General features: G+C 30.6%; 1 protein-coding gene across 1 annotated transcript; it reads left to right on the top strand.

Moving 5' to 3' along the window:
* Nucleotides 1-799: 799 nt before the first annotated feature.
* LOC133797626 (scarecrow-like protein 6) lies at nt 800-3593 on the top strand. The gene is made up of 2 exons (XM_062235592.1): nt 800-1045; nt 1352-3593. The coding sequence occupies exon 2, from the start codon at nt 1352-1354 to the stop codon at nt 3440-3442; it is 2091 nt and encodes a 696-aa protein (XP_062091576.1). The 5' UTR covers nt 800-1045; the 3' UTR covers nt 3443-3593.
* Nucleotides 3594-13226: the final 9633 nt, after the last annotated feature.

Genomic DNA, 13226 nt, shown 5'->3' with positions numbered 1-13226 from the left:
TATATAAATTTTTGTTTTGATTTTTTTAGCTTATAAATTTAAATTTATGTATAGTTTTTGTTTTGATTTTTTTAGCTTAAAATTTAAATTTATGTATAGGTAGTTTTTGAAAACACTTAATCGTGATTTTGTGAAACTCATCACAAACCAATCAGCTTCTACATAATTTTGTCGTAATTTTTTTAATTATAGAAAATGTTTTTGAATGAAAAAGAATTTAAGAACTTTTTCATTTACTCTAACCAAGAAAATATAGGAAAGAAAAGTGAAAAAAAAAGAGAAAAAATAGGGTATTTGGTAAGGAAAAAAAAGGAGAGAAATACACAAAAATATCTTCCCACCAAATTAGAGAAATATTTTATAAAAACACTTAAGAAATTACTAAATAGCTTTTATAAAACAAATTTTATATTAATAATTTAATAGTAATATCGTAATTTTACGATAAATCAATTTTTATTTCTTTTTACATACCAAACAACTAAAAGATATTTTCTCTTATTTTCTTCTAATTTTCTATTTCTGTTATTTTTTCACTCTCATATATGTTCTTTCCTTCGTACAAACTGGTAAGTTATATTGGTAATCTAGAAAAAAGAAAAAGTTGGGAATATTTACGCGTCAAGATGAGAGTGGGAATGGCAGGAACCGAACTGGGGGAGAAAACTACATCTGGAGACAAAAGCCACATAATTAAAAAAAAATTATAATTTAATATTTTTAATAATAAATTAAATTAAATTAATGAAAATAGAGAGAGAGAAAAAAAAGAAAACATGGAGAGTGAAAGAGAGAGAAGGCACTTTACCACTTTTATAGGCTGCACGCATCCAAATAGCAAAAAACAGAGGGAAGACAAAGTACTCCAAAATCCAAAATACAAACCAGAAGAGAAGAAGAATTGAACAAGAAGAACAACGAAGAGGACGAGTGTGATGACTCGTATTAAAAAATGGAAAATGGGTGTTTGAGCTATTGTGACATCGATACGAATTGACCTTTTCCTTGAGCTTTTCCTGAAGAAGAAGAAGCCATAGCAGCTGAGGTGTGTTTATATGTTATTATATAAGAAAAGAATAAATAAGAGTCTTTGTTAAGTCTGAATTTGTGTTTTAAACCAAATTTTGGTGAGTTTGCTTCTCAAAAATTTGTTTTCTTTACAAAATTAGTATCATCTTACATTATCATGCTTGTATTTCGTCAGAGTCAGACTCGTCTCTCTATTTGAAAAAAAATACTTATATTAATTTTTTCTTTAGGAAGTGTTTTTGGGGGGAGTGGGATTTTTTTTTTTCTGGTAAAAGTTTAGTTTTTGGTGGTTATTCATTGCTGTTGTTTTTGGTTGCTTTAGATGAAGACGGCCATGCCCCTACCCTTTGAGGAGTTTCAAGGGAAGGGGGTCTTGGATTTCTCTTCTACTGCTTCAGATTCATTGTCAGCTCCACAAAAATGGAACTCCGTAATCACCAAAGAGAATTGCTATGTGGGGTCTGAACCCACCTCTGTTCTTGACACTAGAAGAAGCCCAAGCCCACCTACATCCACTTCAACCCTGTCTTCCTCTCTCGGCAGCGGCGGCGGCGTCGGAGCCACCGGCTCTGCGGACACCACCACGGGCTCAGGCTTGGCTTTGGCCTCGGAGGACCCATCAGGTACAGCAACTCTAGTGGAAGAAAAATGTGGGATTAGAATGGAGGACTGGGACAGTGTTCTATCTGAGTCACCAGGTGAAGAAGAGTCCATTATGAAATTGTTTATGGCCGATGTTGATGGTCAGTCTCTGGGTTTGAACAAGCTTTTGCAGAGCGGGAGTGCTTCCCAGGAAATGGAATTCAACGCAGGAGGGTTTGGTGTGGTGGATCAGGGATTTGGGTTCGAACCCATTATCGAAACAGGATCAAATTGCTCTGATTTTCACTTCAATACCTCAAGTGTTCACAACTACAATGCCAACTATCTCTTGCCAGTTTCGTTTCCGTCCTTGGCGTTTCAACAACAACAGCAGCAGTTGGTCCAGTCTGTTGAGGCCAAGCCTCAGGCGTTCAGTGTCATAAACCAAAACCAAGCTCAAATGGCTCCAAATGTTGTTATGCCTTTTTATTCCCAGCTGCAAGAGCACCACTTGGTTTCGCCGCCACCGGCAAAGAGGCTTAATACTGGAGCCACCATTGGTTCCAACTACATGGCTCAAAAGTTCCAGTTTCCGAATTCCGGGCAGGAGCAGCTCCAATTGTTCCACCAGCAGAGGCCAACAACACTGGAAGTTTCAAAGCAAAAGGCCATGAGTCCAGCAATGGGAGAAGAATTGGCGAACCACCAGCTTCAGCAGGCTTTGACTGACCAGCTTTCCAAGGCTGCTGAGCTGATAGAATCCGGGAATTCAATACTCGCGCAAGAGATATTGGCGCGGCTCAATCACCATGTCTCTCCTTTTGGTAAGCCTTTTCAACGGGCTGTTTATTATTTCAAGGAAGCCTTAGAAGTCTCACTCCACATGAACGCCACTAATTCATTGGCTTTATCACCTTTTAATCTCATTTTGAAGATCGGAGCTTACAAAACTTTCTCTGAAATCTCACCTCTGCTTCAATTTGCCAATTTTACTTGTAATCAAGCCATCCTTGAAGCCGTAGAAGGCCATAATAGAATTCATGTTATTGACTTTGATATTGGCTATGGTGGGCAATGGGCTTCTTTTATGCAAGAACTTGCCATAAGAAATGGTGGCGGTGGTGGCAGTGGTGGTGGTGGTGGTGGTGGGGTTTCCCTTAAGATCACTGCTTTTGTGTCCCCATCCACTCATGACGAATTGGAGCTCAGTTTCACTCATGAAAACTTGAAACATTTTGCTTCCGAAATCAACTTGCCATTTGAACTCGAAATCTTTAGCCTTGAAATGTTCAATTCCGGTGGTTGGCCTTTACCTCTTCGTGCCTCAGACACCGAGGCTATTGCAGTTAATATTCCAATCAGTTCCTTTTTCAGCTACCCTTTATCCCTCCCTTTGGTTCTCCGCTTTGTAAAGCAGCTTTCTCCCAAAGTTGTGGTGTCCTTGGAAAGGGGGTGGAATCGAACTGCCCTTCCATTCTCACTCCAAATCATTCACTCTTTAAAGTCTTATGCAGGCCTGTTTGAGTCTCTTGATGCCGTGAATATCAACTCCGACGCCCTTCAAAAGATCGAAAGGTGCTTGCTTCAACCAGAAATCGAAAAGAACATACTGGGTTGCCGCCGTTCTCCTGAAAAAACTCCTCCATGGAGGTCTTCATTTTTGAGTTCTGGGTTTTCACCATTGACGTTCAGTAATTTCACAGAGTCTCAAGCCGAGTGTTTGGTGCAGCGGAGTCAAGTTAGAGGCTTCCATGTTGAGAAGAAACAAACTTCACTTGTCCTATGCTGGCAGCAAAAGGAGCTGGTCTCAATCTCAGCTTGGAGTTGCTAAGGAACAAGAACAAATACCCAGCATTTTGAAATTTGTGTCCTTAGCTTACTGATATCTTTGAACAGTTTTTTTTTTTTTTTTCAATGCTAATTGTCTATGTGCTGTAGGCCTATAATATTCAATCAAGAAACCTAACTTGGTTACCTTTTAACAGGTTCTTGAAATTTCATTTCTTTCATATGAATCTCGTATTGTTTTCCATGATTAAGGTGGTGACTGTTGTTGGGACATTTGACAACCTAAAGCAAAACTGAACCAAGAAAATTTACGTAGTTATTTCCACGCATGGTTTGTAGCTGTTGTCATCAATTTTCTTGATCTCAGACAGATACGCGCCTCGTAAATTTTCCCATATTATAAAATCTTCTATCAATTTGATTTTTTGGACAAATGTTTTGGATCTATTATAGGAAGATAAAACTCCAGGTTCTTGTAGTCTACGATCCAAGTCAAAGTCTTTTCGCTCTGCTTTTTCTCACAAGCCTTCGAGTATTTTTTGATTTCATATGATGTTGTCTTTAAGGTCAAGCTTAAATGATTTCGAAAGTTCTATGTCAACAATCATGAATCTCGCGTATACTTTTTCATTCAATGTGCCAAGGTAAGAACTTTATTTCATTGGTACAAATTGAAAAAAATTAACATTTGAGTGAGTAAAATTTAAAGTGCATTTAATTTATCATTGAATGATCTCCTCCACTAAATCATATGTATCATCTCCCTTTTATGTTTTCATGACATTTTGTTGTCTCATGAAGACATGGCGTGCTCATGTTCAACCCAAAAAAGGAAGAGTTATTAGTGCCGTCCTACAAATACTTCCAAAATATAATTTTACTTTATTTGCAATCACAAATGTGAGTAATTGTGTTTGCTAAGTGACAAATATCTCAATAAAAAAAAGGTTAGTTGATACTTAGTGCCCAATAAAACTCAATTAGAAAACTACACCACTTATCTACCAAGCAGCTAAAAAACACTAAAAAGTGATCGAACACATTCGGCTACATTTGAGAACTAGAAGAAACAATGTCAAAGACATTGCAGACCAACCAACCAAACAAACAAACACATAAATAAATATAAAGATTGAAATGGACAATGATGATGATGATGTTAGATTAATAGGTTCAATAATTAGTGGTTCCATCCATGCTTCAATTAATTAACTACATATATAGTTTTATATATAACTCCCATGATTATAAGGGGTAACCATCGCTAAGTACGTCATCACCCAATTCATCTTATTTTTCCCACTATCTTTCCACGTTCCATGTGAAGAAAACTTCAAAAATTTTTGATAAATAATGTTTTTACAACTTATGAGTTAATTAATAAATAATATGCACCAATAGACTGTCCTTGATGGTACAAAGTATAAATTTTATTTTTGGTCGATGAAATGGTCCTCTTTCGACGTGGGTTTAGTGGATTATGTTTAACGTGATTTTCTCCAATGAAGCTTCATAGGATAGAGGAGAAAGCTAATTTTAGCTTCTTCTTCTTCTTTTTCTTTTTTTTTTGAGAATAAAAAATAAAATAAATAAATGAATAAAAAAAGCTTCTTCTTAACTATCTGTCTTGTTTGTTAATACTAAGAATAGTCGGCAATCCTTGCCTTGGTGTTTGCTTGCGGTGTGGGGTGCCTTGGGAAGACAGAAAGGAACATATTACTACTCTTTTTTAAATAAATAAATACATATATATATATCAACTATGGAGGTTCATCTGATTTTATTTTAATAATTTATAAATTATTAATAAAATAGATAAAATCTGAAACGAGGGAAGTGAAGGGGTTCAGCTATTGAAGCTGAGTCCCTTTACACTTCAGAGAAAAGGGTTTGAGTTGTTGCTATATATCACATGGGGATGGGAACATGAGATAAACTAAGCCTTCCTCCACTCTGACATGTCCAAATCATGGTTATTATTATCTAAACATATCTAAATAATTCATTGCAATTGGCAAAGCTAAGCTTGTCCCCTCCTTCCTTCACTCTAATTACTATCCCATTTATATTATTCTTTTTTTTGTAAGTATATATAAAAAGAAAGCAAGCTCCACAGTATGTATGCTACTTGTTCGACTTTAATTCCCACAGAATTATTCGAAGTGTTTGCAATTTGCATATGGTTTTGGTTTTGTCTCACTCCAACAGTTGGCTGATCAGTCATCTTTTTTACCATTTTCAACACTTGTATAGTACTGTGTTTTACCCAAGTTGAGCCAGTCTGATCTGATCAACAATGATTTGAAGTTGCGAACGAAAGATTTTTCCTTAAAATTCCAGCCTCAATTGGCAAACAATCAAACATTTGGAGTGCGTCACATCATGTTCCCCCTTAATTATATATTAATGAATGGTTTGTTTCCTATTAATGTTGTATTATTAATTATGAGAGTAACATATTATCTACTAGTACTAGTACTATCACTACTACTACCATTTATATATTAATAAAACAAAATATAAATATTACCATGTGGATTACAGGGGTTATTAATTTAATTATATCATTTTGGGCAATCTAATTAGCCATTTACCATGCTTGAAATGAAAGTAATTGAATGAAAGATGATTACTTGTAAAATATTATGTGTTTCTCTATTTTAGTAGACGATCTAAGATTTTATTTTATCAATAATGAAATTTAAATAATTAATTCAGAAAATTATATTATTAAATTAAAAAGATAAAGCTCAATTAGATATATATATATATTTTCTTATTCCTCTTTAAATTCTTTTCCTTTGTATGTTTTTAAAATTAAGTTGAATTAGTGTACATTCTCTAACAGAAATTTGAATTAAATAATCACTCATGAAATTACAGAATGAATAAACCAAAAGCTAGGAAAAGAAATTTCTCTTTTTCTTTTATAGACAAAGATCACTAATTTACCTCAACTACAATTACAACTTGAAAACTCTGAATATGATTCAAGTCAAGCCCCTACAATAAAGAAAATATCTTATTAATTTTTTAGTTATAAAATAGTAACAATTTTTTAATTGTATCTAAAGCATATGTATTACAATGAAAAGGGGGAAAAATAATAATAGTATATTATAAAAGGAAATAGTGTATAAATGCTTATAATTTGCAAATTGTAACATCAATAAAATAAATGATTCTTAAATAGATATTAGATGCTTCTTATCACTTAATTATCTATATTTGGAATATATTTAATGATAATTGTTTGTTTTATAAAATTTATCAAAATTAAGGGAAAATACTATGTTGGTTCCTGTATCTTTTCCGAATACGCAATTGGCCCCTATGTTTTATTAAATGACAATTCAAACTTGTATTTTACAAAATTGATCAAAATAATACCCTAGATCAAATTTTAGTCAAAATATTTATAATTATAAGATCAATTCTTGGGTTATTGGCAATAAGATTATATTTGAAAATAATTTGACCAAAATTGTATCTAGGGTACTATTTTGATCCATTTTGTAAAACACATATCTAAATTATCATTTAACAAAACATATAAGTTGATCGCGTATTCAGGAAAAACACATGGGTCAAACTGATATTTTTCATAATCTTAATAATTTATCTAATTTTTAAAAAATATATTTTTATAAATAAAATATAATTTTATCTAATTTTGATAGTTTTTTTTTTATAAAATTAAGATAATTTAAACTAATTTATTATTTTTAAAAACTAAAAATAAAATTCTAAATTAATTACAATAAAATAACGACAAGATATTTTATTATTAAATAGTTATTTTTTTCAACTAGTCATATAAATATTATTTTTGATAAATTTTATAAAAGAAAGATTTATTATTTAGATTTTATTTATTTTGTAAAATAAAGAAATGTTATTTAAATTCTCTAAAACAAAGAAGCAAATATGTTATTTAGCTAATGGTTAAAATAATAATTTTATTTTCTATTTTGAGACGGATAAACAAGTTTGAAAGTTTATTTACTTTGAATAAATATCAGATGTAATATAAAATTTTAATAAAATACCGAATTGATTATTGATTCTTTTACAGTACGAAAAGACTTATCATTATGCATGGACTTTTTTTTTTTCTTTTTTCTTTTGGATTAATTATGCATTTATGCATGCACTTTCACATTGAGTTATTTCAGGTTATATATATTTATATAGTAAATTGATGCTATATAATATATAAGGCTAAAGTATGGTAATGCTTTTTTGAGTCGGTGTTAGGTAGAGATATATATTTTCCCTAAAGGTTCTTATTCTATTACTCAATATTTTTTAGAGATTTGCTGCAGTGTAAAAGTATTAAACTTTAACGATGATATATTTATATCAGTGTTGCTGAATTCAAGGATAAAGCCATGGTTTGTTTATTATAATTATTATTTATTTTCCTTTTGGGTTTTTCTTTTTCGGTTACTATAAAAGGAATAATATTAGGGTAAAGCTTTTTTTGATCTGTGGAGTCGAGATGATACTCATCAATGGCATCATTAAGGTGAAAAGGTTTGTTTTGCATTGTTATTTTGATAAACTCATTATTATTTATCGTTCATAAAAAATTAATTAAAAGAATTAAATTGTAAAATTAACATTTAAAAAAATGCATTTAGAGAAATGTACGATTGAGCCAATAATATATATCTTTATATATAAAAATTGTGTATTTAAAAAATTTTTAGTTTAACGATTTCTATTTTCTTTGGTTAAATAGTTACTTACTAACAAATATTTAAAGGAATATAGATTTAAAACCAATTAAAAAGTATGATAAACTATATTTAATTATTATACTACTATAGATTAAAATATTATAAAATACCACTATTATAATAATATAAATACATAATCCTCATTTTTTTTATCATCTATATATATATATATATTTAAGAAAACACGTATGTCACTCATTTTTTTTATTACTTAATTTAAGTATGGAATGTATATGTTTTGCTTAGTAAATTTATTAATTATTTTTATTAAATTATTATGATTGTCATATAAATTTCAAATAAATAAATAATATTATATATAAAGAATGACATAAACATATTAAAAAAAAATTAAACCAAAATATTGTTATGGTTTTTTTTTAAATATATATATAATATGGTAACATTTTAGATCACAAACAATCTTATTTAAGGTACAAAACATTCATGATATTATACAAATTACACATTAAAGAATGGAGAAGAAGTTTATTTATTCTTGATAGAAGATAAATGTTATTCTAATTTCTTATGTAGTTACACAATCATATTATTTGTACACACGACACATTTATATAATATATATAATGTTTATTGTTATTTAATATAATATTTATATTTATATAAGTTAGATCAAGTAATAAAAATAACATGTTTTATTTTTAAACATAAATAATAAAAATTTTAATAAAAATTAAGATTATGTATTATATATTATTAATATAATGATAATTTATAATAATATAATTATTAAATATCTAGTCTTGTATTAAATATTATAATAATAATATTTTATAATATTTAAATTTATATTAGTATAATTACTAAATAAGTATTCTACCCAAATTTTATAAAAATTAAGATAATATATTATTATATTAATAATATTTTATAATATTTGAATTTATATTAATATAATTAATAAATTTATTTTTAATTATTTTTAAAAATATATTCCATTACATATTCAGAATATTATTTTAAAGTTAACAAAAACAAAAGGTTAAAATCAAGAAAAGTCATTAAAAACACGCTTTTTATATATACTAGGTGCAATGCACATTTATTTAGTTTAATTTAGAAAAAATTATTACTTATTTTCGTAATGTTTTTATAATTGTTATATGAAGTTTAAATAAATAAATAATATTATATATAAAATAATGATATAAACATATTAAAAGAAAAATTAAACCAAAATATTGTTTATAGTTCTTTTTTAAAAAAAATATTATGATAATTTTTTAGATGACAAATTACCACATTGAATGTAAAAAACATTCATGATATTATTCATATCATACTTCAACAATTGAATAAAATGATTGTTTTTTATATAAGAAAATTGTTATTTTAATTTCTTATGTAGTTATACCATCATACTATTTGTGCACACAACACTTATATAATGTATTTATAATATTTGTTGTTATTTAATATGAATATATATATATATTTGTATAGTTAGATTAAGTATTAAAAAAAGTAACATGTTTTTTTTAAAATATAAATGATAAAATTATAATAAAAATTAACATTATGTATTATATATTATTATAATAATGATAATTTTTATAACATTTGAATTTATATTAATATAATTATTAAATATATAATTTTGTATTAAATATTATTAAAATAATAATATTTTATAATATTAGAATTTATGTTAATGAAATTCCTAAATATTTATTCAGCCCAAAATTTTATAAAAATTAAGATCATGTATTATATATTATTAAAATAATAATATTTTATAACATTTAAATTTATATTAATATAATTAAATATCTAGTCTTGTATTTTATATGATTATAATAGTGTTTTTTTATAATTTTTGAATTTATATTAATATAATTATTAAATATCTAATCTTGCATTAAATATTATTATAATAATAATATTTTATTATATTTGAGTTTTTATTAATATAATTACTAATATTCATTCTACCATATTTTTTAATTAGTTTTAAAATTATATTTTGTTAAATACATATAATATTTTGTTAAAGTTGACAAAAAGAAAAAAAACCGTTAAAACCAAGAAAAACAGTTAAATACACACTTTTTATATAGAAGAGATATTCATATTAAATAATAACAAATATTATAAATACATTATATATAAGTGTCGTGTGTACAAAGAGTGTGACTGTGTAAGTACATAAGAAAATATAATAACATGACTCTTCTCTCAATAATAAACAAGTTTATTCTCCAATCATTGAGGTGTGTTTCGAAGAATATCACGACTTAATGTTTTATACCTTGAATATAGGTACGTAAGGCAGTTTGTGATTTAAATAATTAACATATTATTTGTTTTTTTAAAATTATAGTCAATGTTTTGGTTTAATTTTTTTTAAAAGAATATGTTATGTCATTTTTTATAATATATAATAGTGTTTATGTAAAATCTATATGATAATAAAAAAAACATAATATAAATAAATTAATACTTTTTTTAAATAAAACTAAGCAAATATAGAATGTGCGTTTCTTTCACCTAATATATATTGTTGACCCTCGATTTGGCCAACGACACGGAGTCAAATATATGGCAAAAGATGAGATGACAATTAAGAGTTTAACCTAATGGTAAAGAAGAAAACACCAACAATTTATAGTGGTTTGACCCCAAAGAATGGTAATGACCTACGTCCACTTAGTGCTATTATTAATATAGAATCTCAAAGCTGTGATCGAAGAACTAGGGTTCTTGAGTTTCACAATCCTTGGGATAATTACAATAAAACGATGGATAATCACACTATAGCTTTCTCTCTCAATACTCAGGAAAAAGATTCAGAGATCAAAGAAATCCCTTCCTTGAGCTATTTCATGCATATTTATAGGCTCAAGAAGGGTTACATGGGCCAATGAGCCTTAACTTTCCTTAATAACCGCGTATCAAGGTAGTAAAGAGGAAATATTCAATGCAATTATTATAGGATTACAATCTTAGAAGTAAATAAATCAAATTATACGACCAGCCTGGTTGTATCTAATAGTTAAGCTTGACGAAGTGATGTGCCTCTGGTTGATAGTTGAACAACACTTCCGCCACGTGTGAAAAATCATTGCCACGTCATCAACAACCATTTTTTGGGTAAACATTTGGCCCCCAAGTTTATTTATTGCGACCAGCAATAAGTAAACTTAGGAAACTGACATTTCGTTTCAGACCCCTCTTTTCATCCAAGTAAGTTTTACGAACCTCTTGGACGTCTGAGATGCCATGCAAAACTGTTTTTTATGTATTCAAATCTGTGTTCTTGATTGTTCTTGATCGAAACTGTTTTGGGGTAATGGGCATATTGATCGATGCTTGATAGGGAAGTAAAATAGTGTTGTATAGGAGTTAGGAGCCAGTTTGATAGTCGAGACCGTAGATTTGGGCGTAAAATCGAAGTAAAAATTTGATTTTTAAGCTAGTTGAAAAACTAGGTTTTTTTCGCCCTCTCAGAGTTGAAAAAGTTTTCTCTGAAAAACTTTTTACTTCCGCTTTTCAATATGTTTCTCAAACTGCTCGCAAGAGACTTAGTGTTTTTGTTAGAATGCTGCTGGCCGTATAAAAACTTAATTTTTATATGCGGGCAATGTTATTCCAACTCTCAACAAAAGCTTTTTAAGCTTTAAGTTCTCATCTCCCCTTTTTCTGTTCGCAGCTTTTCATGCAAGATCCGTGGGGAGGTGAGAGACCCATCGACGACGACTTGCTAGCTCAATTGCTTAAGGACGAAGAGCAACCGTCATTACTAATACCTGAAATTCCCTTTTCTCGCGCCACTTCAAACACTCCATCGACCCTCATCCAAAATATGGGTCGAGCAAAAACTAAAGCCTAGAAAAAGAAACCTTCCAATCCTTCAAATCAGCCTGCTCCTCGGGCTGAAATTCCCTCGACCAGTGGTCGAGAAAGAAATATCCCCGACCCTAGCATCCAAACTCACGCTCAACTTCGAAATGCCATTCAACCAGATGTTGAGTGGTATGTCGCCCCTTCTAGCCGAGTAACAATTAGGATGATTTCGAATTATATTAAAAAATACGGACTTCCTGGGGTAATCTTAGTCCAACCCACCAAAGACCAAAGGGCGAACTTTCCTGGAGGTGCTTTCAGCGCCTGGTCGAGGTATCATATCGAGGCAAAAGCTATCCTGCCTCTTCACCCTTTTTTTCAAGGAGTGGCCAACTATTTCGGGGACATTCATTCTCAAATAATCCCCAATGGATATAGAATGCTCTCGGCACTCTATATCCTTTATAGCCATAAGAAATGGCCTGTCCCCATACCACACGAGGTCAACTATTTGTTCAACCTAAAATCCAACCCCAACCAGGAAAACACGGGGTTCTTCCACTTATGTCACCAAGAAACGTCCTGTACTTTCCTGAGTGACACAACTTTTATTTCCAATGTGGGGAGGTACCACCTTGAGTACTTCCTGACTACGGACATGGTTGCCAACAATCTAGCCTTCACCCAAGGAGGTAATACTTTAACACCGCTGGTCGTTTATTTTTCTTTAATTTTTTCCTGCACTTTCCTTTAGATTTTTAGCGCCTTTCAGGCCCATGGTTGCGACCAGACCCTACTCCAGACATGGAGGTTCAATCAGCCCTCTTGGCCAGTATGAGTGACGTGGAGAAGAGTGTCAAGCATCTGGTCACAGAGGCTAACCTTAGACTGGTCGGGCTTTTGGCTCCTCACCAGGATGTGAGGGAGTCAACAGCGGGAAGTGCCATTGGCAAGGAGATTCCTGAGCAGCACCCAGACGTGTCACAACCTCAAAGGAGGAGGACGACTGGAGTGACAATCAGGGAACCCTCTAGCATCCCACGAGCTGCCACTCCCCCCGCCCCCCTGGGAAAGGGAAAAAGGAAAGCCATCGAACCTCCCGCTCCCATCGACGAATCTTCAGATGAGAACGGTACTGATCTCTCGCTCTTAGATAGTTTGCCAATTCCCTGTCACTTATTTAACGGGGATGGCAACTTTAAGTATACTCCAAACTTAAGTTCAGATTTCTTCTAGGCAGTAAGTAGTTCAGTAAGTAATGTAGCGACCAGTGGTTGTAGC

The sequence above is a fragment of the Humulus lupulus genome, chromosome 8, assembly GCF_963169125.1.
Source record: "Humulus lupulus chromosome 8, drHumLupu1.1, whole genome shotgun sequence".
Classification (NCBI taxonomy): Eukaryota; Viridiplantae; Streptophyta; class Magnoliopsida; order Rosales; family Cannabaceae; genus Humulus; species Humulus lupulus.
The sequence above is the reverse complement of the archived record's forward strand: the minus strand, read 5'-3'. Positions and strand labels throughout refer to the sequence as shown.

What these genes read in the sequence shown, in the direction of transcription:
- LOC133797626 (XM_062235592.1), top strand. Translation starts at nt 1,352, where the DNA reads ATGAAGACGGCCATGCCCCTACCCTTTGAGGAGTTTCAAGGGAAGGGG.